This window comes from Amia ocellicauda, chromosome 21 (genome assembly GCF_036373705.1).
Source record: "Amia ocellicauda isolate fAmiCal2 chromosome 21, fAmiCal2.hap1, whole genome shotgun sequence".
NCBI classification, from domain to species: Eukaryota; Metazoa; Chordata; class Actinopteri; order Amiiformes; family Amiidae; genus Amia; species Amia ocellicauda.
Genome location: NC_089870.1, coordinates 5,857,955 through 5,885,638, shown reverse-complemented (window position 1 = coordinate 5,885,638; position 27,684 = coordinate 5,857,955). Strand labels below are relative to the sequence as shown.

Here is a 27,684-nt window from a genome sequence, read left to right as displayed (position 1 = left end):
ACCTTGTGTTTGGTCACTTCATTGTCAATATCAAACAGGGGCACTTTACAGGTGTGCAAAAACTTATTGAGGCAGCAGGAAAGTAGAAGTGGAGAACAGAATGAACTGTTTTCACTCAGACTCCTTGCATCAGTCGGCCTCAAAGGAAAAAGATCTACAGGGAGATTATTTAACAGATGTGCTTTAGAGCAGACAGCCAGTTACTCATTTCCCCTCATGTCTGTCCACAAACAGCAGGTGTTTCTATTGAATTAAAGCATGTTCTGCTCTGTTTGTGTTTACTGCTTTGAAGACAATGCAGCAGTACAAGTGGCAGCACATGTTGAAAAGAGCCTTAGTTCAAATAGGGAAAGCTTGTGTTTAATTTATGATGTTTTTAGTACAGGTTGGACTTATGTCTAAAGATGCATTTTTACCATGGTCACTGTTTAATGCGTAATATGTTAAAACATGTATTTCAGCATTTATTTATCTAAAATCAGATAATTTTGAAATCTATTTTTTTATTATTTTTAATGTATATGTGATATAATGGGCCAACCTTATAATCCCATTCTTATTTCATAAGGGATTTTATGAATAAGACTTGTATGACCTGATTTAGCTATTTGACTGAGCAAGGATATGTTCTCAGAGATACTAACTTGGAGCTCGTAATGGAATATTTTCTTTCATTCAGAGAGGAAGTGGGATGAAAGGTTATTACAACAGTCTTGGAATTAACTTGGAGTTTTGCCCAAAAGTCCTGTCCCCCCTCCCAAATAAAGCTAAAGCAGGAAAATCATGGTATTTTGTCATTGTAATTACAAAGCCTTTTTTAAAGAATACGTCCTTGGGAAAAAGATTCTTTGTGTAAATCCTCTCGCATTATTTTTCTTGTATTCTTTTTGAAGACCAATGTGTTCTCAGTGTAGTTCAGTGTCATCATATCCACTTAGCCTGTGATCGCCTTTGCTTACTGAGCATTCCAGTATAAAGTGCTTCTGTGCACGTAGGGTTGAAAATAAAAATAATGACGGGCAAACTATATTGAAATTCCATGCCGATTTGAAAGAATGTACTATTATTCATATAGTGACGGGGTATAGAAGCAGAAGCTGAGCCAATCCCATCTTCACTTCGCAGTGAAACATTTTGCGAGATGCACTTTTTCAAAGTGTTTTTTAAAAAGTCAAGAAGGTTAGGGCTTATTCTGATTTTTTTAATGTTGAATCTGCAATGATTTGTTTTTGGAATAAATAGGCCAAAGGTATGGGGCCTAAGAGTCTTCGATAAGGTTTGGTTTGTCCTCCTGTGCAGGGCGCTGAGTGTGTGCTGGAGGCAGGCTTGCGGGAGAGAGCCCAGAAGCTTTTCCGGGTGCTGCTCCGGTACACTGTGGACATGCTGGTGTGGGAAGAGAGATTCGAACTGCCCTCGGAGCTGCAACCCAGGTACAGTCATAGCCTGCAGATCACTACTAAGCTTTTGCATAAATGGCCAGCATACCTGAAGGTAACAGTTTTCAAGTTTAGTTTTTTTGTATCAACAGACATTATCACCAAGAAATGCTTGCGTGATCACTTCTGGTTCTGATCTATATTTCTTTAGCTGAGTCAGCTTTTTTTTGTTTTTCACCTGTCCCTCCAGGGAATACGTTTATAGGCCCTCTTATGTTCACCATCTGGGTTTATTGCAGCAAGGAAAAGAAAATGAAGGCTCTGTATTGGCCTTGTCTACAGTGCCAGTGACTTAATTTGAGCAGTTATTGGTATTCCTAGTGCATCTTTTTAAAGAGAGAGAGATGCTTACTCTGTAAAACAGAAGTGCATAATTTGGCAAGGCTTTGGGGAGCACGGTCAGCCTTGCTCCTGACTGGAACGTGATTTTAATTCATACATGTGTGACAAGAATTAAATAAATTGGTCTGTAAACAACGTGAAATAAAGTGAGGACAAAATCTAGTAATATATATATTTTATTTATACCAGAGAAATCTGGCAGTAACAGGTGAATTACAGCAGCTTAACTGGAAAATGTGGTTGTGGGTGGTATCCTTTAATGTGGACAAGAAATAATATTTATTTGAATACAGACAGCCTTCAAACACTATAATCCTCTTTCTCATGGTTTTAAATTGGTTTCAGTCATTAAAAAACGAATCGTGGAAATTAACAATTTATTTACTCTGTGTCCGTCCACCTGAACTCATTCTTGTGTGTTTGCTTTCAATCCATAAAAATGTTTTGTCTGAACCTCTATTGGCAGCAAATTTGCTGCTTCTTCCAGCAGAGCTTATTAAGATCTTATGTAGCCCTGTGATTAATGCAGCGTTTTTGAGCCTTTGCAGGGTTTGCCAGTTTTTATGAAAGTAAAAAAAAAAAGGAAGCGCACGAACTTCCAAATGTTATATGTTGCCGGATAAAAAAATGATATGAGAATATGTGAAACTGCTGGTTCTGTTTTTTTTTTTCTCCTAGTTTTTATAACATTGTGTTTGTTTTCCCCACCAAGAAAACACGCCAGTTGTTTTTTAAGGTTTGTTGCTATAGTTGTAACCAAGTCACTAAAACTAGGACTCAAGTCGAGTCACTTAGGAGTGCATAGTGGAGTTGAGTCACATACCTGGCTGGAGTCGCTTTGAGTCATTCATTTTCAACTGTTCAAGGCATCTTGATTTGATCTGATTATTTTATTACAGAAAATCATGTATCAATATATATAAATGTGTGCTCAATTGTGTTGCATGTACAGTAATGAATAATACCAAAATTAAACAATTATTTTATATTTTTTCAGTGACACTACCCTATAATTGTTTCAGACATAACATGAAAGGAAATTTGGTGGGTTTAAACTTTATATGGTGACAAAAAACTGAGGCCAAGAGAAAACTAAAATAACAAGGTTGTAATGTACATGTAATGCATATTTTCATTTTTCTCTCAAACTTTTTCCCCATTATTAAATGTCTTCATGTACAAGACTGTCAGCATGTATGTCTGTTACTGTGTGTGTATCAGTATGTGTGTTTCTGTTATTAATTATTGCTTGGTAGAGACCCTTTTCCAGGGCAACTTACAGGATACAAGAGCAATGCAAAAGTACAGTAAACAATTACAACTTAATCAAAATAGGTACAAAAGTTTTAGAACACCGCCGTTTTTCCAGTTTTTATTGAAATTTAAGCAGTGAATAACCTGAAATGGTACAAAGGTAAGCGGTAAACTGCTAGAGGTAAAAAAACCATGAAAAATAGTGTACATTTCAGAGTAATATACTGTGTTACAACACCCTCTTAAGCATTATTTGTCCGTGTTACGTGCAGCTCCTGTGCATAGAAGTTACACTGTATTCCTACAATGCGCACATCGTTTGAAAGCTTATTGTCTTGGCTAACAGCGCGTTTCATTCTCAAACGCATCCGATTTACAGTTTCCGACATTTCAGATTCAACTCCAACGTAATTTGTTGTATGACACTGGATTAACCAAGGCAGTACTTAACTGTTGTGACCTCTGGATGAATATTAAAAAACTAGGCAGATGTATTATGTGCGCACGCGCGCGCATACACACAGTTTAATGTTCATATTATTTTCTTGTGTGCGGCTCTCCATATTGTTGTACAGTTTAACACTACTGTATGACATCTTCTCCCCGCCTACATATTAGGATTCTTTCTGGTACCACCGATTTCTGCATTTTTTGTTTTAGTTATTTTTTATCATAAATGCAATGACTCGAGTCGAGTCTTATGAGCACTGAATCGAGTCGAGTCTTTTCTTGCAGGGAATCGAGTTGTCGACTCATTTGCTATCAAAGACTCGGAGTCGAGTCATCTAAAATTGTGACTTGAGTCCGAGTCGAGTCATTACAACTCTGGCTTGAGTACATGCTGTTCATTGGGAATCCCATCTCTTGTTTTCTTCATTGCAGTGCGAATGAAGATGCTTACTACTGTGTGTTGTACAACGACGAGCATCATTCTTATGACCATGTAATCTACACTCTCCAGAGATCAGTGCATTGCAATCAGAGAGAGGCACATACGCACACTGCTCTCATTGACAAAGAGGTAAAGACCAGGGGACCATGCCTTTCAATGTTATACTATCAAAGTGTACTAGAAACTTTATTTGATCTATGTTTTATATGGAATATTATTGTTAACGTTACAGATTACAGATTTCCTGAATGTGACACCAGAACAAATAATTAAGGGCAAAAAAAAAATATATATGTATTTATCTAAAGCTCAGTTGAAAAACTGTACTTCTGAACTATAATGAACCATTGACCTTAGAGTACTTCCAGATTTGTATTCCAGATTTGCCTTGGCTTTGAACACAGTGCTTTCTGTATAAACACTCTGCTAATGGATGTTTCTGTAGGGACGCAGAGCAGTGAAGAGGGGACCTCTGCAGGCATGTCGGGAAGCCAAGGAACTCATCCGGGTAAGTGCACACATTGTGTTCTCAAAACAGATTGTTGTTAAGTCAGTGATTTGTAAAGGTTAACTGTAAAATGTTGACTGCTGATTTGCATTGTATTCTATGTTTCAGTATTTTAAAAGTATATTATATCACACAGATTTGTATATCCATGTTATTTGCTGTCTCTGCTTAGTTGGTTTATTCTGAGTATAAATCCCAGTCAATAATATCTTCCTTCAATGTGAAGTATGAAATATTGGTTGGAAACCAGAGACATTCAGAGCAGTTTGTGATACAAATTGACTTCCCCAAAACATTCATATTTAATCAAGCTTAAGAAGGGTTTTTTCTCGGGAAAAGTTTTCAAAGTAAGGCATAATCTAAGCCAGGAATGGTAATCGAGAATTTACCAGACCGTGCTTAATATAACATCCAGTAAACTAAAGATTGTCACACCAAGCTGTCAACCACTTTGGAAAAGAAACTAGAAAATCAACTTTCAATTGAGTAAGTTGAGGACATTGTGAATGTGTTGTGTCCTGTGTTTCAGTCCAACTCGGAGCATATCTCCCTCCAGCCCCTGCGAGTCGAGATTCTGCACTCCCATGTGATGGCTCACCAGAGCTTTGCCCTCAGGCTTGGAAACTGGTTCCAGCAAATCATCAACTACTCAGGTCTGCTCTCTGCATAACTGTGTGAAAGGGTTCTTAGTTTAAAAAGACGAAAACAACACTTTAAAAGCAGAAAACAACCGTTTTTCTGAGTAATCTTTTTTTAGCTTTAGTTTTTTTTTTCTCTCTGTCGAATATTTTTTGTTTGCTGCTGAAATAGTTATACAAGACTTCATGATGCTGCCTTCTGCTTTTCTTTGACATGTATGTGTACTTGTGGAACCTTAAGAATGTCCTGCTTATGCTATGTAAAGTTTATTCAAATTAAACATCCCTTTTTAAGTGCATTGCATAAACTAATGCATTGCATAAGCAAATGATCAACAAATAGAAGGAACAACTTGAAGATTTTCTAAATCTGAATAGCTGTTTGCACATCCACTGAGCACCTCTGTTGCCATCATTAGGAAACTGTCTTGATTTTATGAAAATCAAACTGCAGGTTGATTGTGAATTGATTGTAAACCGTATGACTTTCTGTTGGTGTGTGACCTCTTTGTGCCCGTAATGCACCTTGTATCATGATGCTGTTCATATTTAAATGTTCCTAAAGTCTGCGTGATTGCGATTGTGATTTTCTCTCTCCTCTGATCCCCAGTTGGGTTTCGCCAGGTCTTCTGTCAGGTCATGTTGGAGCCGCGTTCTCTCGTGGACAGTCACAGTCTCGTCGGCAGTCTCATGCTCTATGATGCAAAACTCTATAAAGGTATCCACCTCCAGTTTAAACAGTTTTTGATTGAGGTGGGGGATTGCTGGCTTCAGAATAAAGCACTTTCAATAAATGTAAATTGAAATACACACAATATAGCCTATGTGAACTTACCACTTGACTTTTATCTGTAGGAGCACGGAAGATTGTCCATGAGTTAATTGTCTGCAGTTTGCTAATGGAAACTGAGTATAAAAGACTCTTTGCCATTGAATTTGCCAAGGTGAGTGTTCATTTAATTCATATGATTTTGCAGAGATTAATGTTTGTGCTGAAAAAAAAAAAATATATACAGTACTGTGCAAAAGTTTTAGGCAGGTGTGAAAAAATGCTGTAAAGTAAGAATGCTTTCAAAAATATACATGTTAATAGATTATATTTATCAATTAACTAAATGCAAAGTGACTGAACAGAAGAAAAATCTACATCAAATCCATATTTGGTGTGACCACCCTTTGCTTTAAAAATAGCATAAATTCTTCTAGGTACACTTGCACAAAGTCAGGGATTTTGTAGGCATATAGTCAGGTATATGATTAAACAAGTATACCAAACAGGTGATAATGATCATCAATTCAATATGTAGGTTGAAACACAATCATTAACTGAAACAGAAACAGCTGTGTAGGAGGAATAAAACTGGGTGAGGAACAGCTAAACTCAGCTAACAAGATGAGGCTGCTGAAGACAGTTTACTGTCAAAAGTCATACACCATGACAAGACTGAGCACAGCAACAAGACACAAGGTAGTTCTACTGCATCAGCAAGGTCTCTCCCAGGCAGAAATTTCAAGGCAGACAGGGGTTTCCAGATGTGCTGTCCAAGCTCTTTTGAAGAAGCACAAACAAACGGGCAACACTGAGGACTGTAGATGCAGTCGTCGACCAAGGAAACTTACTACAGCAGATGAATGACACATCATGCTTACTTCCCTTCGCAATCAGAGGATGTCCAGCAGTGCCATCAGCTCAGAATTGGCAGAAAACAGTGGGACCCTGGTACACCCATCTACTGTCCGGAGAAGTCTGGTCAGAAGTGGCATTCATGGAAGACTTGTGGCCAAAAACCCATACCTCTGACATGGCAACAAGGCCAAGTGACTCAACTATGCATGAAAACACAGGAACTGGTGTGCCGAAAAATGGCAGCAGGTGCTCTGGACTGATGAGTGAAAATTTGAAAGAAGAACAAGGAGTCCTGGAAGTGATTGTATGGCCCCCACAGAGCCCTGATCTCAACATCATCGAGTCTGTCTGGGATTACATGAAGAGAGAGAAGCAACTGAGGTGCCTAAATCCACAGAGGAACTGTGGTTAGGTCTCCAAGATGTTTGGGCCAACCCTCCTGCCGAGTTCCTTCAAGAACTGTGTGCAAGTGTACCTAGAAGAATTGATGCTGTTTTGCAAAGGGTGGTCACACCAAATATGGATTTAGATTTTTCTTCTGTTCAGTCACTTTGCATTTAGTTAATTGATAAATATAATCTATTAACATGTCTATTTTTGAGAGCATTCTTACCTTACAGCATTTTTTCAAAGCTGCCTAAAATTTTTGCACAGTACTATATGCCATCATAAGATCGGTCCAAGACAGCAAATTATATTAAAATGTGCTGATTTGGCATCTATAGATATGAAATTAATTGACAGTATTTTTAATTTAACCGCTTATAATGTATGCAGTGAGATTTCACAAATCAGCCTTCCAGGCATGCAGTTATTTGCTGGTCTTGTGAGCATCAGAATTTTAATCCACTCTTTTTGTATTCCCACAGCACTATAAACAGCTGCAGATAGATTTCATAAATGATGACCATGAGCACAGTATTTCAATTACAGCTCTGTCTGTGCAGATTTTCACTGTCCCTACACTGGTAAGGAAAAAAACAAAAACATTGTATTATAATGCAATATCCCAAAAAGGAAAATGATAAGAAATAAATAAATTGTTGGAAATCAAAGTCTCTGGAAGCCACATGTGGATAGAGGAGAGAATTTGACATTTTAAATACATAAAAATAAAAAATAAGGAAGTTGATTGTTTTGCATTCATGGTCTGCTACTGCTTTGGGGTAGAGGGCCCATATTTTCACTCTTGGCAAATGCAAGTAAGCGTTGGTGCCATTTATGTCCCTGGCTGATGCAGGCAAGGCAGCTGATCGAGGAGGGCAACGTGCTGAAGGTGATCATCGACACCCTCATGGAGATGCTGTCGGAGCACCTGGACAACAATAACAGATTCCACTTCCAGGGCTACAACTCGGACAAGTTCTTCAGGATTCAGGTTGTCTTCCATGATCTCAAGTGAGTGTTGGATTCCCCATCCGTCAGGAAACTGATTTTGAGCCGGATTCATTATTTTCTTATTTTAAACGCTTTTCTCAGTTGATGGCTCTGATCTAGTCTTGCTCTTTGCACAGATACATTCTCATTAGCAAGCCTGCCGTCTGGACCAGGAAGCTCCGGCAGCAGTTCCTGGAGGGCCTGCAAATGTTTTTAAGAATGCTGTCCTGTATGCAGGTAATTTAGTGTTTAATCTGTGCTTCTTCATGACTCATGGCTATTAAAGCAGCCCTGTTTTATTGAATCAGTGCACACCATTCCAAATAAGTAGGTTTTATTTAAATGTTTGATTAAGATGTTTTATTCAAATGAATGGAAGTGAAACCAAGCTGGTTGTATTTCAGGGAATGGAGGAAGTGAAAAGGCAGTTCGGTCAGCACATCGAGGTCGAGCCGGAGTGGGAGGCAGGATTTTCCATTCAGATCCAGCTTCGACACATCCTTTCCATGTTCCAGGACTGGTGTTCAGCTGATGTGAGTCTTAACATGTTATAATCTTTAAGAGAAAAACTCAAAGAAACCTCCTCAACTGGGCTGTATTCCATCAGCAACTTATAACGCAATGCAACCAATGCCGGGAAAGTGTGTTTGTTGCTGAACACTTATTCTTGGGAAGGCGGAAGTTTAAAACTCCAGTAATTAAGTAAATAAACAATGAGGATCAGTGCCTGAGTTCATACTCGTCACACAACTGAGAAGTGTTTTTTTGGTAAGTAATCCACTCTGGCACGCTTGATCTGTTCTATTTTTTGACATTGCAGGAAGAGGTTCTCCTGCAGGCGTTTAAAGAAAGCCATGCTGCTTTGAGGCAATGCACAAACCAAACCTTCCACAGCGAAGCCACAGACAGCTATATGTGTAAACACATACTGCACTCCAGACCCTACAAAGTGTCTCAGGAACCTGTCAGCATCCACCTCCCAATCTCCAGACTTCTAGCTGGTGAGTATTGGTCTTCTTGGTACACTACATTTTTTACTTTAAATCTTACAATTAAATATCCCACTCCTCTTTTTATGAAGAACCCTAATTCATACAATATTTTGTGTAGCAAATGTCTTGACCATGTCTCTCTCAGGATTATATGTCCACCTCTGCAGAACTGGTGCAATCGAGCGACTTCGTGAGTACATTGATACTGTGAGTATATGCTGTTGGTAAATAAAGGCTTTTGAAGTGCTTTGACCTTACATTTGACGTCTCTGGTGTTTTTGCTAAACTCAGTTTAGGCTTCCATCATACAGCAACAACTTTGACTTTGTTGCTTCAGGCAGTGCATTTTCCTGAGCAAAATGTGTTCATGGGTAATATTATCATTCTATCATCTAACCTTACTTGAGAAAACCTTTTATTTGTGAATACAAAGGAAAAGCGTCTCCTCTGTGTGCTTCCGCAGAGCTGCGACTTCAGTCTCTTAATGGAGTACCCGCTGCGCTGCGTGGTCCTGGCAGCACAGGTGTCCGCTGAGATGTGGAGGAGAAACGGGCTGTCTCTGGTCAGCCAGGTGAGATACGGGGAACTGCACTGCTCTGCCTGTATGACAGAGTTTAAAATCTGTGTTGCTCCTAGCACATTTCCTCTTTACAGTGTGGCACACAAATATGGATACATCATTTACATGCATTCAACATTCATAATCAAAATAACGTACACTGATTTACTGTATTCAATTGCAACAAATGTATCTAAAAGTGAGAAGTAACTTTTTTTTTTTTTTTTTTTAGGATTTTCTAACATTTCAATAAGGAAATAAGAACAATTACAATATATATATATATATATATATTTTTTTTTTTTTTTCTTGGACATTCACATGTCATTCTGGTGTTTTCCTGTATTTTCGCAGTCACTCTTTGTGTAATTTAAATTGTCAGGTGCTGGGAAGTATTGGCATGTATAGTGCATACATATTCTCCTAAAGCTGTTATCAGCTCGAGTTACATTGTTTTGCCTCATACATTGTCTTGCTCTATTTAAATTCCCATGCAGGAATTTTTTCTTGACTTTGAATATTGGAGTTTGCCAGCTAGAATTATAGTGCTTAAACATGCAAATTATTTGGAAAACTTACATTTATTGTTTGAAACCATAGACATAGAAAATTCACCTTGGCACAGTGGGGGTCGGGGTTGGTGGATTTCTACATGTCGTGATTCAAACGGTGTTGCTTTTTATTATCATCTCTTTAATAACACCATGTTTTATTTTGTAGGTGTATTATTATCAAGATGTAAAATGCAGAGATGAAATGTTTGACAAGGATGTAATTATGTTGCAGGTAGGTCCAATTTCAGTTACCAAACATGGAGTGTGATCTGTATGTATTTGATTTTCTCCTGACTGCCTGCTTTTTCGATGCGTTTAATCAAACCCATAGATTGCTGCTTCCAAACTGGATCCCAACAGTTTTCTGATGATAATTCTGCAGAGGTTTGAGCTGTTTGATGTCTTTAATGGGAACATCACTTGTAAAGATCAGGTGAGAAAAACAGTATTAAAGCAATTTGTCATTTAAAAAAATGTGTGGCCAGAATAACAGTTATATGTAGTCACAGTTTGGTCACTATAATCCATCTCTCTCTCTCACTGTTTTTATGTCCAATTATGACACATTTTTACAGTTTAAATTAACATTTGACTTATAATGGCATGAGTCCATCACATTTCGTTCACTTAATACTTTGAATAAGAAAGCAGTTCGGGATCGTGAAAATTGCATTACTAGCAAGATTGTGTTCTGATATTTACACCCTGAATAAAAGCTCTTTTACTGTGACCCTACAGGACCTAGTCAAGCAGTGGAATCGACTCACAGAGGAAATGCTCCACCTTCTCATCATTGTTACAGGCAAGTGGGGAAACATCTGTGTAGATACCATTCTGTTCAAAACATCCAGGTCTTATGTCTTTTCACGTGTGTGTTCCTGGATGCAGGTGAGAGGTACATCCCGGGAATCAGCCATGTGTTGAAGGAGGATATGACTATGAGGGAGGTGATCCATCTGCTTTGCATAGAGCCCATGGCACACAGCAGCCTGGTCAAGGCCCTGCCGGAGAACGTAAGTGCAGTGCATTTCTATTTTCTTTGTCTCTCTTAACAGTAGTTTTCTTCTACAAAATCAGAGGTTAGACGTCCTAGTGAAATGCAGAAAAGTCTAATATACACTATAAATGCATAAATGCACTAGAGTCTATATACTGCAGAAATTTTCGAAGTTCAGAAACTGCAGGAAGTGTTTAATGTATCATTTTTTAGCATCCAAACAATCTTCTTTCTTTAAAGATTACTTTAAAGAAACATTTGTTTTCTTTAAAATTTTATATAAGCTTTATTACTCCTGGGACAAGAAAAAATTTGTTGTCGACTCAAGGGAGAACTTAAACCCCATTCACACTGGAACAATTGCTGGCAATTTGGTGGCATTTTGTTGCTGGCAAGGTTTGTGTGAATGGGTTATTTTTCCCGGCAAGGGTCCTAATCTAATTGCTAGCAAATGGCGCGTCACGTCCTTGCGTGAATGGTTCCTTGCTGGCAATTTTCCGGCATTCAAAGCCAGTGTGAACGGGGTGCAACAGGACAGAAACAGGCAAAGGTTGCCTGCAAGTTTCCAGCGTTTCAGTGTGAATGGGGCTTATGATGGCGTTTCATTATAGCTTATTTCTTACTGTATTAAATTTACTATTTATTTTTCTCTGAACAGGAAAACAATGAAACTGGATTGGAAAATGTCATCCACAAAGTAGCCACTTTTAAGTAAGTATTATTATTTTTATTATCACCACCACACTAGTTTAAAGCTTATATTTATTTTTTAATTGGTGATTTTAGAAGCTGTTTGGTGAATAACTATATTTAAGTAAAAACAGTATATTTTTATTATTATGGAAAATGTTATTATTTAATCTTGTATTTTGTCATCAGTGTTGCGGCTCCATTTAACCATGTTCTAACATCAGTGGCTTACAATCTGACTTTTCTTTGTGTAGGAAACCAGGAGTTTCTGGTCATGGTCTTTATGAAGTAAAGAAGGAATGTCTAAAAGAATTTAACCCTTTTTTCTACCACTATTCCAAGTCGCAGCATAGTAAGGTATGCATTTTTCATTCAATGCTTGTAAAAAGAAAAGTTTTATTTGGAAAAGGTTGTGACACACTTATAATTATTGTTTATCTTTTATGCTTGTGTTCTTTGGAGATTTTTGGACACACAGTCAATGTTTTTCCTCATCTGTCTTCCTTCAATCATCTATTTTCCCATCTGTCTACCTTAAATAAAAAAATATTTATCCAGATCACATCTGACCCCACTCCGTTCCATTGATCTAATTAAATTGCCAATGACCTTGAAAGCTGTTGTGATCTAGACGTACATCAGACTGGTTTCTTGCTCTAAGGGTTTCTTCCTCTAATTCAGGCTGAAGATGCTCAGAAGAAGAGAAGAAATCAGGAGATCAACGATAAAGGTAATTTTGCCTAAAACTTTATACTTGAACCAAATCAACATCAAAGCATTTTAACCCTTCTTGTTCTGACTAGTATTACTTAGGTTGAATGCAAAAGTGTTTAATTTTTTGTGCCATAAGAGAGTCAAGACGGGAGGTTTTTACACTGATACAGAGATCTTGAAAAAGTAGCCTTGTGTCGTAGCAGTATTTTGAAATCGCCACTTTCTGAAGTATTTTATTAATTGTTAATTAGGTAAAGAGCTGATCATATTTTGTTCTTGCACTGGAATGTATCGGCAAGAGTTACTCTCTTCTATCTCGATTTAATCAAACTTTCATCTTCCAGCTCTTCCACCTCCAGTCCCTCCTGCCTTCTCTCCTGATTTCGCAAAGATTGTGCAGCTGCTGTGCTGTGACATCTTCGTGTACGTGCTCAGGACAGTGCTGCAGAGGGCTGTGGAAGACCGGGCCACACTGTGGAACGAAGCCATGATACAGAGGGTAAAAAATAAAACGGAAGGAAAAATTAAATAGGTTCTCTGTTGCATTTCTCATCAACGTTTTGTTTTGTTTTTATGACCCTTGACACTATTCTGCAGCAGCTTGCCTTTCTCTGCATTTCACATTACAAGACCTCAATAAAATAATAAAGAACTATTCAAAAGGTCTTCATGTGATCAGTGACTGCAAACATTTTCTGTTGTGTGGGTCCAATTCTACACAATGTAACGCAGCCTTAAACGTGTGCTTCTTAGGCTGCAGAATATTGTGTGGCTATATTGTGTTATAACCATGCTTTCAATTCAATTCGGCAGGCACTCCACCTCATCGCCCAGGCGTTGATTGAAGAAAAACAACAGCTGGAGACTTGCAGTGAAGAGGAAGTAGCCTTTGACTTTAGTCTCAAAGCAAAGAGTAAGTCATCTGGGGGATGCATGTTCCTCACGGCCTCTCTATCTGTGGCAGGTTAAAAGAACATCAGGTTGATGACCTAATGTTGTATTTTGCATTCCTCGTAGAGAATGGGAGTGAGCATGGCAAGTCTCTGCTGCATTTACTTGGGAGGCTAAAGGGTCTTCCACCTCTGGAAGCTCAGAAGGATATGATCAAATGGAATCTGCAGGTAAAGAGTCTTTCTGCTCTGACCCAAATGCCTATTCTTTCTGCATCAAACTATCTGAAAGATCTTGACCTGTGACCTGAACCTTAAACAGCTGAATTTCAAGACTACTAACAGTAGAACAGGACAATTGGTCAGGAACCTTTGTAAAATAAGAAAAGGATTGACCTGTCAAATTTGTAATGCAAGTATCCTTGATTATATATTTTCCTTTGTTTTTGTTTTTGTAGATGTTTGAAATTGTGAAATGTCTCCGGGAGAAATCCAGCCCTTCTTCCTCAACGAGTGTTGATCATGCCAAACCAGAGGAGGTATGTTGAAGTCTTTGCAGATTAAAAAATATGAATCATAATGTATGTCCAGTTAGAGAGAATCAATCTTTTTGCCTATTCATATTTGCCTTTTCACCTCAAAGACACTATTCAAGTCTCCGTTTGTGTGCATGTGTCTTGTTTTGTGGGGGCAGAGTGTTCAGGACAAGGAGAAGGCAGAGAGGAAGAGGAAGGCCGAAGCAGCCAAGCTCCACAGACAGAAGATCATGGCTCAGATGTCGGCCATGCAGAAGAACTTCATCGAGACGCACAAGATGCTGTACGAGAGCACGCCAGAGAGCACAGGGCAGGGGGGACCTTCAGAGACCTTGGAGAGGTGAGATCCCTTCGAAGCTCTGCACACACTCACTCCTGCGCACTGCTTTCCTTGTCTAAAAGGAGCTTGTTCTGTCCAGCAGCTCGGCTATGATCCTGGGCGAGTCGAGAGTGGCTGTGGGCCCTAAGCGCGGAGTGACGCTGGCTGAGAGAGAAGTTCTCACCTGCATCCTGTGCCAAGAGGAGCAGGAAGTGCAAGCGAGAGGCCCAGCTATGGTCCTGACTGCCTGTGTACAGAGGTCAGCAGTGCTAACTCAGTGCAGGGGCAAAGCACTGCCTAACACAGGTGAGGAGCATGGTACATAAATTATCTAATTCTAGGTTTATGTATTTAAGCTGCATTCAATTTGACTTTACCAGCAATTTGATTTTACTTTCAGAATATTAAATTCATAAAGATATAGCTCTGGATTTTCTTCTTCAGTGGGGGAATCTCATATATTTTTTTCTTTTTTCTCCTTTGGAAGAAACCTTTGTTCCTCTGTACATGTCTCCAGACTTGGCAGTGGGAACGCACACAGGAAGCTGTGGTCATGTCATGCATGCCCTCTGCTGGCAAAAGTGAGTATTTCATGCACACCAAATATTGCGGTTTTCTCGTTTCATAGATACGTCACAAGTTAGTTTAAGTGTATTGATCTACACACTCAATTACCAAACAGTAGGATTAGCACAGATAAACAAGTATTGTTAGTCAAGCCATTCAGTTCTGTACACGTTAAAGTGATTGTACTTAGGGTCTTGCTTGTTTTCTGCAGTGAAAATGTGTTTCAATCCCTTTCTTTCCATTTGCTGATCTTGTTCTCTTATCACCCGGCTCCTTGAAATATTAATTTTATAGCCATGTTTTACCCTTACAGATACTTTGAGGCTGTGCAGAACACGACCCGAAACCGCCTGCACGCAGAACTGATCTTTGACCTGGAGAACGCAGAGTACCTCTGTCCTCTGTGCAAATCCCTCTGCAACACTGTAATCCCTATAATCCCGTTGGAGACCCTCAAACTCAACTAGTAAGAGCCCCTGTTACAGCACAATGCCATATCCCACACACTTTCCTGAATGTGAAAAACATGAACGCTTGAATTATATATGCATTCATTTGTCAATAGCTGCCAGATCTAATTATTTGTTTTCTCTATAGGCATGTGCAATTACTGGTGTATAGGTTCATTATAGCTTATTATATAGCCTTATGTCACACCCACTGTACTAGTAGCCTAATAGTAGTAAGCTATACAAGTGGGTATATGTATATGGGGTTGCAGTAATGTATATATTCACCGTAGATTTATGTTATTGCATACAAGAGTCGGTCAATGTTTTCAATTTGCATTGGATGGACTTATCATTTAGCGGAATAACGAGTACTAAATACAAGTACTGAGATTCAAACCTCTTTGGCAGATGGCAGTATGCGAATTGGTGGCATAACGAGTAGTTTTGTAATGGGAATGAATTTGTTTTTGGCCATTTTTTCTGGATTTATGTTTGGCGGATAAACAAGACAAAACAAACTAATCCTGGTTACCATGTATACCCCAATATTGATCCTGCTTTTACCCAATAAAAGTATTAAACATCTGTCGAATGCGGATTTAAAGCATTCAATCCGTTCAGATGTGGATGCATATGCAGATTTGTTGTATTTAGTTGGTTGTAGGTTGAGAGGCATTTTTTGTTTTGCCAGTATTACTGTAAAGTAATTTTGCTACAGTTTTTATTAACATTTTAATATGACAGGCTGTAAATGTGTTTGAGCTTAAATAAACATCCAGTCATAGTCCTAAAATTGAATGTAATGGATTACTTTTAATTACGTTCATTTAAATTGTAAAACTATAACAATTGCATTAGTTGTCAGACAGTCTGAATTAACTGTTCAAAGATGCAAAAGTTACTGAACATGGATTGTTAAGTTCTTAACATAGGAATCGATACCACTATTACAAGTCATTACTGCTTAGTACTTTTTAAATTACATTTAAAAAAACTCGAGCCGCTCTGCATTGTTAGGCAGTAGCTGCTGCAATGATCAACGTTGACTTTGTACACTACGGGGTGGTGCTTGGGTAATAAAATATTAAGTAACAACTTTTTATGTAATTTCTTAAACATACACTACGTCTGCCATGTTTTACTGTTTCCAAATGATGCCAATAATAAAATCCTCTCAAACATGCACTAATGCATATTAAATTTGTAATCTGGCATCTTCTGCATTGTTTATCATTTTCCTTTTTGGAAATTGGAATAGGTAGCAAGTCTGTACAGTACTAGCAAAGATTTTCATATATTTTAACAATTTTTTAAAAGTAGTAATTAGTACTAATTACAACAGGAAACATGCCATTAAATAATGTGTTTAAACGCAGAGTATGCACCTATAGGCTATATGGCTGAGTGGACATATACAAATAATTATTTATCAACTAAAAAATAAACTAATGATGACAATCATAACACAAAACAGAATATATGCAAGGGCCAAATAGATTATTTTTTTTTTTAAATCAACCTTAGCCGAAAAACAACTTTGAAATGAAGTGACTCGTTCCCTAGTAAACAAATGTGGTGCATGTGTTTAGAATAAAATCTGGAATGTACTGACTGAATGAGCAGTCCCAGGGTTTCCTGCAGCGCTATTCAGGCCAGGTGGCCCACCAGTGCAAAAATTGGTGCCACCTAGCCAAACATAATACATGAACAAAACAAATCAAAGAACAACAACAAAGAAACTTTAAAGCACATGATCCGCTCCCTGCTCTTGTTTCCTATGGCTACATCCCCACTGCTTGTCAATCTGCTAGCATTTTCACATGATAATGTGAACTATTTGAATTCCCACTAGTTGTGCCTTCAATGCCATGTGTTTGTCTTCACAGTGAGAATGCAGAATTAGTGGGGCAACTTCTTACTCTTCCCAGATGGATACAGATAATCCTGGCCAGGATAAAAGGATTAGGATCTGCCACTCAAGGAGATGGTGAGGTTACTTATGAATTTGCCATATCTTGAAGAAGAAAAAAAAAAAAAATGTTCAAGATTTTTAAATCAGCATTATTAATGATTGGATACTAACCGTAGCATCTGTTGTATTTATTTGGCAGAAAAAAGCAGTGACATAGACAGCTCATTCTCTGTGGAAAACCCAGCTGATTTTAGATCTATTTTGAGTTTTGGAGTCCAGGCACCGTAAGTAGACCTATCGAATTAAGATCTTGATAGAAGATGGAAGTGCAATGTGACAACCTCTTCTGAGACACTGTCTTCATCTGTCATTCACAGCTCTTTGTGTTGATAAGTGACAGTCTGGTTGCAGTGCTATGAAAACTGTATGTTCTTCTGTTTCAGCACGCGGTATTCAGACAGCATCAACGAGATGTTAGTGGTGTGTGCCACCACTGTGTACAGAGTGGGGTTAAAGGTGGCTCCCAATGAAATCGATCCCAGAGTCCCCTTAATGACCTGGAACACATGTGCCTTCACAATCCAGGCTATAGGTAAAGGGGCTTTGTTTTCTTATTTTCAACAACAAGCTCTCCATATATTTGTGTTCAAACTACTACTACAAACAAATCAATTAATTTGTTATATAAATGGGATGGAGTACATTTGGGAGAAACTATATACTATTGAGAAGAAACTACCCATTTGCTTGATGGAAAAATGTATTTGATCAATGCATCTTACCAGCATGGAATGAAGCATGTGTGGAATAACAAGAACAGACTAACAAAAAATCTGACATTGAAAGAGTGAGGATAAAATTACAAAGAGCAGCACACGTTGCAAGAAGAACAGACCAAAGATGGACAAAGGAAGCTATTGAATGCATCCCAAGAGATTTAAAAGACTTAGAAGATGACCACATAGTAGAGAGGAAGATTAAATTAGAAGATTTTCCTGGAAAAGAGAAGCTGTATGTCAAAATAAGAGGAAACATCTTGGGGAGGCCATATATATATATATATATATATATATATAACACACACACAAAAGTCCTTTTGTGTATTTTGTTGTTAATGCTAACAATGCAGTTGAACAGGATGGATTAGCTAGGGTTCACATTTCAACCGGTTTCTCTCTTCCAATAGATAACATGCTTGAGGAAGAGGGTAAACCATTGTTTGGATCCCTTCAAAACAGACAGGTGAAGTATCTTACCACTGTTACATCTCTTACCAACACAAATTAAGAAACATTTCATACAATGGTATTCTTTTGTAAGGATGCTTTACTTTACTTTGATTATAAACCGACCATTGCAACGAAAATGCATGAACACCTACTTTAAAGGCAGTCTGCAAGAAAAATGAATAAGACCATACTCTCGCTCCCTTTGTTTCCTTAAAAATCATGACTATTATTTAGTTTTTCAGATCATATTTCACTCTATAATCGTAAGATGTTTAAAAACACAGATGTTCTTAAAAACACGTACAAATGTCTTTTTTGTTTAGTGCACAACTAAGTCGGGTTTTGCTTTTATAACCTTTTGACATACCATGCTCTTTTGTTTATTTAATTTCCAACCTTAGCATGCAGGGCTGAAGGCGCTGGTGCAGTTTGCAGCAGCTCAGAGATTGAAGTCCCCACAAGCTGTGATTCAGAAACACTTCACGGGTTTGTTTGCAGGTACTGTACCCTCCATCCGCAGACAACAGGCTAAAGTCCTGTCAGCGTTACCCTGTCAGCAAAGTTCCCTGGTTTTCCATTGTGGAACAGAGGTTTCACCACAAAACAGAAGGTTTAAAATCAGTATAATATACAATTCTAAAGTCTAAATCTCCCAGTCAACACCATCCCTACAGTCAAGCTTGATGATGGCAGCATCATGCTATGGGAATGCAACTACAGGCAAATACTATAGTCTGCTAAAGACCAAAACCTGGGGCAACAATGTGTAAGAAAATGCCCTTAAGTGGCCCAGTCAAAGTCCTGTATTTAGAACCTGTGGAAAGACCTGAAATTGTCTGTCCATAAGCGATCCCCAAGCAACTTCAAATTGCTTGAGCAAATCTGCCAAGAAGACTGAGCAGGGAAAAATTGCACCAGGCCGTTGTGCAAAGTTAGTGTAGACTTGCACAAATAGATATGCAGTTGTATTTGCCACCAAAGGTACTTGCAACAAATATCAAGTAGAAGGCTCTGAATACTTATGCATTCAATTTTTTTTTTTCTCTTTAGCTTTTGCTGACATTTTCTGTAACTTATGTATTCAGTATTAGCATTCAAGTTTTTCAGAAAATATTAAGATAACATTTTTGTAATTTTGTAACTTCACAAAATGGGACACCATTGGAAGGGTCTGAATACTTTTTCAAGGCATTGTATTTATGTTGCTTTTTGTAGGAGTAGGGAGTGATACATTTTCGGTGTGATTGGAGCAAATACCAAGCACCACCTGGTGCTTTTTTTTTTTTAACTCTAACACAGAGATGCCAAACTTGGGGCCTGGAAGCTACAGTGTGTTGTGTCTGTTCCAACTGATATTCTCAGTTTCAACATCAACCTGATTACTTCCTCACTCTGGCTAGTATAAGATTTCAACATTTTATTGTTACAGCTAAGAGCTTAACATATATTGTTGACTTCAGTCTTCAGAGAACTTTCTGGGGCCTGGGGAGAGGTGTTCAATTCATCCAGTTAATGATGTAAACTGACAAATAAGAACAATAAGAAAGTTTACAAACAAGAGGAAGCTATTCGACCCATCGTGCTCGTTTGGTGTTCATTAATATCTAAGTGATCCAAGGATCCTATCCAGTCTATTTTTAAATGATCCCAAACTTTCAGCTTCTACCACATCGCTGGGTAGTTTATTCCAGATTGTGACTACTCTCTGTGTAAAGAAGTGTCTCCTGTTCTCCGTTTTGAATGTCTTGAAGCCCAATTTCCATTTGTGTCCTCGGGTGCGTGTGTCCCAGCTGATCTGGAAAAGCTCCTCTGGTATGATGTGGTCGATGCCTTTCATGATTTTGAAGACTTGGATCAAGTCCCCACGTAGTCTCCTCTGTTCCAGGGTGAAAAGGTTCAGTTCCCTCAGTCTCTTTGAGTAGGACTTTCCCTTCAGTCCTGGAATAAGTCTGGTTGCTCTCCTCTGAACTGCCTCTAAAGCACCAATATTAAGTAGTATAGTTCTGGGTTTTAATAAAATCCAGTAGACATGGCAGCCCCTGTGGAGCTGAGCTCGATACCGCTGCAGTAACGGAGAGACTTCATTGGAGAGCAGCATTTGAATATTAAACTGACCTCCTGTGGGACTGTAATCGAGCTGAGTGGGTAATCCAAGAGCTCTTTTTAGAACAGACATTGCTTCTGTGGAGGGAAGGAGAGCTGTTTTCTTGAAGGTTTTTTTATTTATTAACGCATCCCCACACAGGTTGAAATCCCCCGAAGACTTCTGTGCTCCTGCTTCAATTCATTGCATTAGTTTAAAGTGCATAGGTTTAAAAATGTTTCCTCAAAGACTGTAGTCTTTATGAGTCTGAGCCACGTCTTTTAAAAAAAAAAAAAAAGTATGTGAAATGTAAGAATGGTTTATTGTGTACGGTTTCAGAGATTTGTATAAATATGTTTTGTATATATATGTCCATTGACAATGTTTTTCCACTTTCCCTGGTCACAGCAATTTATTCTATATTTTGCTGCTGTTGATTTTCACGTTAATGTTATTTATTTTTAATTTATTTTAATGACTGCGATGGAGTAGTGAAATTAAACTCTGTATGATAAGAAGTTTGACATTCTCATGACCCTTTGTCTTTCTCACCAGCCTTAATACCCAATATGAAAATTGAGGGGACGCCATGCATTCTAGACGTTGATCTCTTTCATCTTCTTGTAAGTGTATGACTTGGACTTGACTTGGTATTGTACCTCGACAATGAAAGTTCCCTTTGAGAACCTTGATTTACTGTGTTCCTGTGGGCTTTGTGCAGGTGGGTCTGGTGCTGGCCATCCCAGCACTGTACCAGGAGGAGGCAGTGGACCTCCAGCCCTCTCCCGTCAGCTCGTCCTGCAATCACCTGTACATCCTCCACCTGATCACCATGGCACACGTGGTGCAGATCGTGCTCTCGTCTGACGGTGAGGCTGATGGCGTTATTCATGTGGATAGATGATTGGTTTAACTCTGTATGGTATGTGTTTTGAAGAGAGGACCAGATGTGAAATGGACCCTTTTGTTTCGGCTGCCAGATCCCCCGGGGATGATGGGAGAAGACGCAGGAGAGGAGGACCAGGCAGCATCAGAGCTCTATCAGGCCATGATACGGTGCACGGAGGGGTGAGTCCAACACCTGTAGCTTGGGAACGAGATCACCTTTGAATCCAATTTCAATCTAAACACATGCTGGTTTTTAATCTTCTCTAATAAGTTGGTGAAGCTTTATGTTCTTGTCTTCCCCGTGTCTTGCAGACTCAGAGGAGACCTGCCCGGCTGGTGTGTGGCTGAGAGAGTGAACAAAGGAGTCCTGCCGTTCCTGCGCTGCACGGCTCTCTTCTTCAGTTGCCTTACGGGAGTGGCCCCCCCAGAGGAGCTTTCCAGCACTGCAGGTGACTCTCAATCTGCTTGACCTGCTGGTCTCCAGACTCCCAACACTCGATACACATCTTTAGTATCTGATGGTTTAATCTTAGTCTTTTTTTGTTTTTCCCCCTCATCCTCAAGACCAGATCTGTGTGTTGTCTGCGTATCAGTGAATGACGCATTTCTCTGGATCTTTTGCAGTTTCTCCTGAAGGACAGATGGAGGCTCTGTGCAGTTATCTGGCATTGCCACGGAACCTCTTCCAACTCTTTCAGGACTACAAGGAGACCGTGCCTCCTTTACTTCAAAGGTACATCAAACAAACAGACAGATAAACAAACTTCCAGCCGTCCCTACATATAAAAGTATTTTGTATTTGCAACTTCTATGCCCCACCTCCTTTTTATTGCTTACCTAGGACTTAATTGTTGGCACTTGTTAACTCACTGTACTAGGATTAGTGCTTAATGTATTTTGTATTGATTGTTTCACCACAGTTTTGAAATGCTTTAAAATGCTTCTTGTGTAAACTGTACGTCACCCTGGGTAAGGCGTCTTCAAAGACATAAATAATAATAATAATAATAATAATGTCTGCTTACCAGGTGGTGTGGAGATCCAGCGGTGTCACAAGCACTTAAACAAGAAGCATCTGTGATCCAGTGAGTGACATTCAATCGCACAGGTTCCACGGTCATGTAGCTTGACTCAAACGGTCAATAAGAGTGCTTCTGTATTGCGACATTTGACACACGCTTACATCATGCTTTTCACATGCAAACCCTTTTTAACAAACTCAGCTTTTCCTCCAGGTATCCGAGGAAACGGAATCGGTTAATCGAGCTTCCCGAGGATTACAGTTGCCTGCTGAACCAGGCGTGTCACTTTAGGTACGGCTTTCATCTTTTTGTTTGTTTTTCTCCTCCACTTCCCCTGAATCTTTGTTTAACATTCACAAAACTATATTCTGTGACCCTGAGCAGGTGTCCCAAGTCTTCAGATGAGGACAAGAAGCACCCGACGCTGTGCCTATTCTGTGGAGCCATGCTGTGCTCCCAGAGCCCCTGCTGCCAGGAGGAGGTGGATGGCGAGGAAGTAGGGGCCTGCACTGCTCACGCGGCCACCTGCGGGGCGGGAGTGGGCATGTTCCTCAGGTGTGTGTTTCCCAGGAAGTCCCTAGGTGAAGTCGATTAACATTCAGCCAGGTGGCCGTGATCAATCGAATGTTACGCTAAGTCTTGTTTGGGCTGTGCTCCTGTCCTCAGGATTCGGGAATGTGAAGTGGTTCTCATGGCTAGCAAGACCCGAGGGAGCACGTATCCAGCCCCTTACCTGGATGACTACGGAGAAACTGACCCACAGCTGGGGTATGTCACACGATGTCACTTCATTCAGGACATTTTATGCATTTGTTCTGATAAATAAACCAATTAAATACATAAACATTGCAGTTCTCCCATCTAAAATCCAGCACTCTGTTGTCTTTAATTTCCTAATTGCTTTGCAGATATATATTATACATGCATAGGCAAATTATATGAACATTTTCTCTCCCCAAAAATGGTACGCACAGAAAAATTATCCCTGGGATGCTCGGCTCATGCAAATCTATACATAAATACATGCACTTACTTTCATGGCTTATGCTTATGTATGATATTTCTGTGTTTTAAATGTATTCTTAAAGGCAGTATATGCTCCGTGTTCACTGGGAGACTTTGAGACGGCAGGGGATTTTAAAGTTGCCTTTAACTGAAAGATGTTAATGTCTTAATCGTAAATTACATTATGTACACCGTTGCAAAATTGGTGCACTGCAACAAATGTAAGGAATAGAGATTCATAAGACATTTGTGCTGCTAAGCATTCCTCATCTTGTTTGCTGTTATTAACATGATAGGTTGCTGTTCATCCCGTTCATTGATAATAAATTGCAATTGTAAAAAAAAGTGGTGAGTTCTCTCAATCAAATTGGCGATTGGGTATGTTTGTGCTGGCACACAGTCTTATTACAGAATGATTAAATACAACCACAGCAGGACTTTTTGTAACCAAACCTTTTTGCATTCTTTCACTTTAAGAATGCAGTGTATCTGAGCTTAAATTGGATTGCTAAGTGAGAACCTGTTTCGTTTCACAGGAGGGGGAATCCCCTGCACCTTTCCCCTGAGAGATACAAGAAGCTCCACCAGCTCTGGCAGCAGCACTGCATCATGGAAGAAATTGCGCGCAGCCTGGAGGTAGTCAGTGTCATGTTTGCTTTCGAATGGCAGATGCTTTGAAGAAGGAATACTAAAGGAAAAAATGGCATGACCGGGAAATCGCTTTCAATTCGGCGGTGGAGACCATTTTGGTTCCTCCGTTCACAATCCGAAATCCAATTCCTGGAAGTCTTTAAGATTAAGCTGCCGTTTCCTGCTTCCTGGCCAGATTCCACGAGGAGTGCAGTGAAAGCGAGGCAGCTGCCACGGAGGAGGAACGCAACGCAAGCCCACATTGCCTTTTTATCGTCCACAGTTGCAGCTGCTGGGCCCCATTTTGTTCAAGGAGAACGGCTTTACATTAAGCATTATTTGCTGAGCTGTTTAAATAAATCTATATTCCTGCTTTCACCTCACACACCACAGTAGTTTTATTTTTCAGATCATTAATGGTAAAGGGTTTACGCTCAATCAAAATATTTTTTTTTGTAAGTCTTCATTTAATCCAAGTGCTCAGAAAGGTGAGCAGCCAGTTTGTTTCATTCTTCAGATTTCATCCAGTCTTTTGTTGTTGTTGATGTCGTTTGTTTCTAAATATTGTGAATCCACCAATGATATAGACCTTACTGAAAACATAATTTTCTGTATCTCATGGTTAATATATGAATCATATTCAGGTTTTCAACTCAATTCTATATGTGCATCAGTATATGCACTGTAATTGGGCAGTACTAATGTGACAGTGGGCCCCTCCATTCAAAATGACTGAAGATTCTTATCTACCATATTAGTCTTCAATTACGGACCAAGGAGTTGGATGTAGATCTATAAAGTCTTTTAGGGACTGTCTTTCCAGAATTAGTGTTTTGTGTGAATCGCAACTGAACTTATAGGGTTTTACTGCAAAGCCAGATGCTGATCCTTAAGTTGCAACAAAGGTTACATCAAAGGATTCTTGCATTCTATCAATGAAAAAGATTACTGATCAAAAGATCTCATTTATAATCCATTGTTGCAGATGGCTTTAAATTGACAAGGCATAGTGTGTTTTTTTTTGTTTGATGTGCATTCTTACCATTGCCACAAAATGTAATGTGGGAAATGTATAAATTATGAGTATTCCTGTTGAATAACATGTATAAAGCAGAGATGTAGAAGGAGAAACTGTGAAACCAGAACAGCATCAATGTATAACATCTGTAGCAGTATCCTTAAAAAAATCCCCTTCTGAAATAATAAAAGCACAAGCCTTAAGAGAGTATTACATTTTAAGAGATATGTTGTCGAATTAAAGATTAAAATAATGTAAATGTATTAAATTTATTTAAATGAACTTAACCCTACTACAGAAGACAAAAACAGATCTAACGTTTGAAATCTGTGCAGGAGCAATAAAATACCTAAACTGAGTGATCCTCTGCCAATCTATTATTCACTATACTATAGGTATGTGGTTTTTCTCAATGTGACATTTTAGATTAGAACAATGCATTTCAATTCATAGTGTAAACGAAAGTATTTTATCCTTCCCATTAAAAATCATGTTACAAAATAATGAACTGGCAAGGTTGGGTGTCATGTTTCTATTTTACAGGGAATTGAACATAAATATCAAAATCACATAATCATTTCCATTTCCAACTGTTAATAAAACTACTCCAGGAAGTTTGGAAATATACCTCTTATTTTGTTGATATTTAAAAAGACTTCATACTATTGGATTGATCTCTTCCTCTTCATGAAGCATCCGTCCTTAGGGGGCAATTATTGAAAAACAGGGATGATAAAACATAAGCTAAGGAAGATGTATATTGGTTACGTTTATGTATATTTTGTTTTAATTAAATTAATTAGTTTTAGTCCGATTTTCGTTTTCGTAAGCAGTTATGTTCACATAGTCCAGATACTTTTCTGAGCTTTCTCTCTGGCTAGTGCTTTGTGTTTTTCACAAAGTGGTGTTCTTTATATTTGCCCGTGGCCGTCCAGCTATCGGCTCTCTGTTTCTCAGGCTTTGTCCATGAAGCTTGAATGAACGTGTTTTTTCCTTAGTTTTTTCGGGCATTTTCCATCAATTAATTTAAAACTGATGTTTGTGAAACACAAACACAACAACAACAACAGCAGCAGCTTCACAAACCATAGGAATTCACATACATGTCCACAGCCGTAAACGCCTGTAACCTCTGAAGGTGTTGTGGTGCTCGACGTTTATTATGTTGATGTTTTACTAGATTTACAATAGATTCTACAGCATACTTAATATTTAAGCATAACAGTAAAATAACTTAATGTATGCGAAACCTTACTAGGTCAAAGATGCAGTAAAATGTAATTTGGTTATGTGGGACCTCCATTGAATATTTCTCTTTTTTTATTTTTTGAACTGAGGTTACAGAAGAAGTCGCTTTTTAAAAAGCACACTGTGCACAGAGTAAAGAATAAATAAAATAATTGCAATAACGATCTTTTTATTTATTTCTCTCCTTGGTCTTTTTGTTTTCCAAGTGATTATTGCTTATTGTGTTTCAAAGCATTTTTAATGTTTCTCATGAGTACAATCTGTAAACTGTGCTTTTGTTTTCCTTTCTACATCTTTTGCTTCATTAGCTTTTTCCCACTCCCATCGGTGGACACAAAAACAAAAAGGCAACAAAATCCAGTTTCAGTTTTGGCATCTTTCATGCGAGGCTGAAGATTGTGGTTTGTGTCACCAGTCTGTATGTAGAAGTACACGTGCACAACTATATATCCCGAGATAATATGCTTCGGCTTAAACACGTTTCCAATGTAAGCTCTATAAATCACCAGACGGAAAACTTAAGCCCAGAAAAAGTGAACTAGCCAACTGAAGGACTGAGTGCATACATATCTGAAAAAAGGAAGTCTCATGCAAACACTTAATTCACAGTGTACTTCTTGTACTTAAATACAAATGCACATTATAAAATAAAACCTTTATCTTGTGTAAAATGTTGTCTTTTTTTGATTTATTAATGAATTTATAATCAATGCATGCACATACTTTTTCTGGTAATATGAATGTTAATGTAATGGGAGTTTTGCTGTACAAAGTCATCAACCAGTGTGTGTGGAGCAGCAGTGGGCAAGAAACCTGATTTTGGCTCCCCAAATAAACGAAAATTACAATATTGTAATTGTTCTAGGAGGATAGGGCTTATTTTCTGCTTGTTTCACTCTTTGCAGGTCTAAGGGCCACGCCTTGCTCTGTAATCGGATGTGCGCTGTATGACAGATTGGGAATCGCATTTAAATGTGGCTTAGAGAGACACTGGGGCTTTGGCTTTGGGATTCAGGTACTGCTTATGCCTCATGTGTCACTTTCAATTTGAGGGAAGGTTATAGGAAAGTCTTGAGCTGAATCTATTAGAAAATGAATGCTTAGGCAAGGAAATTGTTTTTGTTGTGTGTTGTACCATTTACACAATAGAGCAATTAAACCATATACCCTTAAACAGGTCTTACATATGCTTAATATTTTTTAAAGGTGGTCCTGTATATATACAATTGTTTTAAAGAACCAAATGTATGATTATAGGTATACTAGTTTGGAGGAGTGAGTACCGTAAATATATCCAAAAACTAT

General features: G+C 38.7%; 1 protein-coding gene across 2 annotated transcripts in view; it reads left to right on the top strand.

Annotated features, from left to right (window-relative positions):
- The window catches only part of ubr1 (ubiquitin protein ligase E3 component n-recognin 1), a 30,457-nt gene extending 3,407 nt beyond the window's left edge, over positions 1-27,050 (top strand). Inside the window, exons 5-47 of one of the 2 annotated variants that reach the window (XM_066694971.1) lie at positions 1,300-1,430; positions 3,915-4,053; positions 4,370-4,432; positions 4,962-5,085; positions 5,681-5,788; positions 5,926-6,014; positions 7,567-7,665; positions 7,938-8,095; positions 8,212-8,311; positions 8,479-8,607; positions 8,895-9,075; positions 9,212-9,273; positions 9,530-9,637; positions 10,346-10,411; positions 10,511-10,612; positions 10,918-10,981; positions 11,068-11,192; positions 11,835-11,887; positions 12,121-12,223; positions 12,548-12,596; positions 12,925-13,079; positions 13,394-13,493; positions 13,598-13,701; positions 13,929-14,009; positions 14,165-14,346; positions 14,429-14,631; positions 14,813-14,906; positions 15,206-15,358; positions 17,231-17,331; positions 17,456-17,540; positions 17,700-17,848; positions 18,443-18,498; positions 18,887-18,983; positions 21,124-21,191; positions 21,290-21,437; positions 21,549-21,636; positions 21,769-21,905; positions 22,081-22,189; positions 22,485-22,541; positions 22,692-22,769; positions 22,863-23,033; positions 23,145-23,246; positions 24,020-27,050. In XM_066694971.1, coding sequence (XP_066551068.1) covers positions 1,300-1,430; positions 3,915-4,053; positions 4,370-4,432; positions 4,962-5,085; positions 5,681-5,788; positions 5,926-6,014; positions 7,567-7,665; positions 7,938-8,095; positions 8,212-8,311; positions 8,479-8,607; positions 8,895-9,075; positions 9,212-9,273; positions 9,530-9,637; positions 10,346-10,411; positions 10,511-10,612; positions 10,918-10,981; positions 11,068-11,192; positions 11,835-11,887; positions 12,121-12,223; positions 12,548-12,596; positions 12,925-13,079; positions 13,394-13,493; positions 13,598-13,701; positions 13,929-14,009; positions 14,165-14,346; positions 14,429-14,631; positions 14,813-14,906; positions 15,206-15,358; positions 17,231-17,331; positions 17,456-17,540; positions 17,700-17,848; positions 18,443-18,498; positions 18,887-18,983; positions 21,124-21,191; positions 21,290-21,437; positions 21,549-21,636; positions 21,769-21,905; positions 22,081-22,189; positions 22,485-22,541; positions 22,692-22,769; positions 22,863-23,033; positions 23,145-23,246; positions 24,020-24,161 — 4,713 coding nt within the window. In that variant the 3' untranslated portion in view covers positions 24,162-27,050. Of the gene's footprint in view, positions 1-1,299; positions 1,431-3,914; positions 4,054-4,369; positions 4,433-4,961; positions 5,086-5,680; positions 5,789-5,925; positions 6,015-7,566; positions 7,666-7,937; positions 8,096-8,211; positions 8,312-8,478; positions 8,608-8,894; positions 9,076-9,211; positions 9,274-9,529; positions 9,638-10,345; positions 10,412-10,510; positions 10,613-10,917; positions 10,982-11,067; positions 11,193-11,834; positions 11,888-12,120; positions 12,224-12,547; positions 12,597-12,924; positions 13,080-13,393; positions 13,494-13,597; positions 13,702-13,928; positions 14,010-14,164; positions 14,347-14,425; positions 14,632-14,812; positions 14,907-15,205; positions 15,359-17,230; positions 17,332-17,455; positions 17,541-17,699; positions 17,849-18,442; positions 18,499-18,886; positions 18,984-21,123; positions 21,192-21,289; positions 21,438-21,548; positions 21,637-21,768; positions 21,906-22,080; positions 22,190-22,484; positions 22,542-22,691; positions 22,770-22,862; positions 23,034-23,144; positions 23,247-24,019 lie in introns of both variants that reach the window. The other variant, XM_066694970.1, reaches the window with a different exon arrangement.
- The last annotated feature ends 634 nt before the right edge of the window (positions 27,051-27,684 follow it).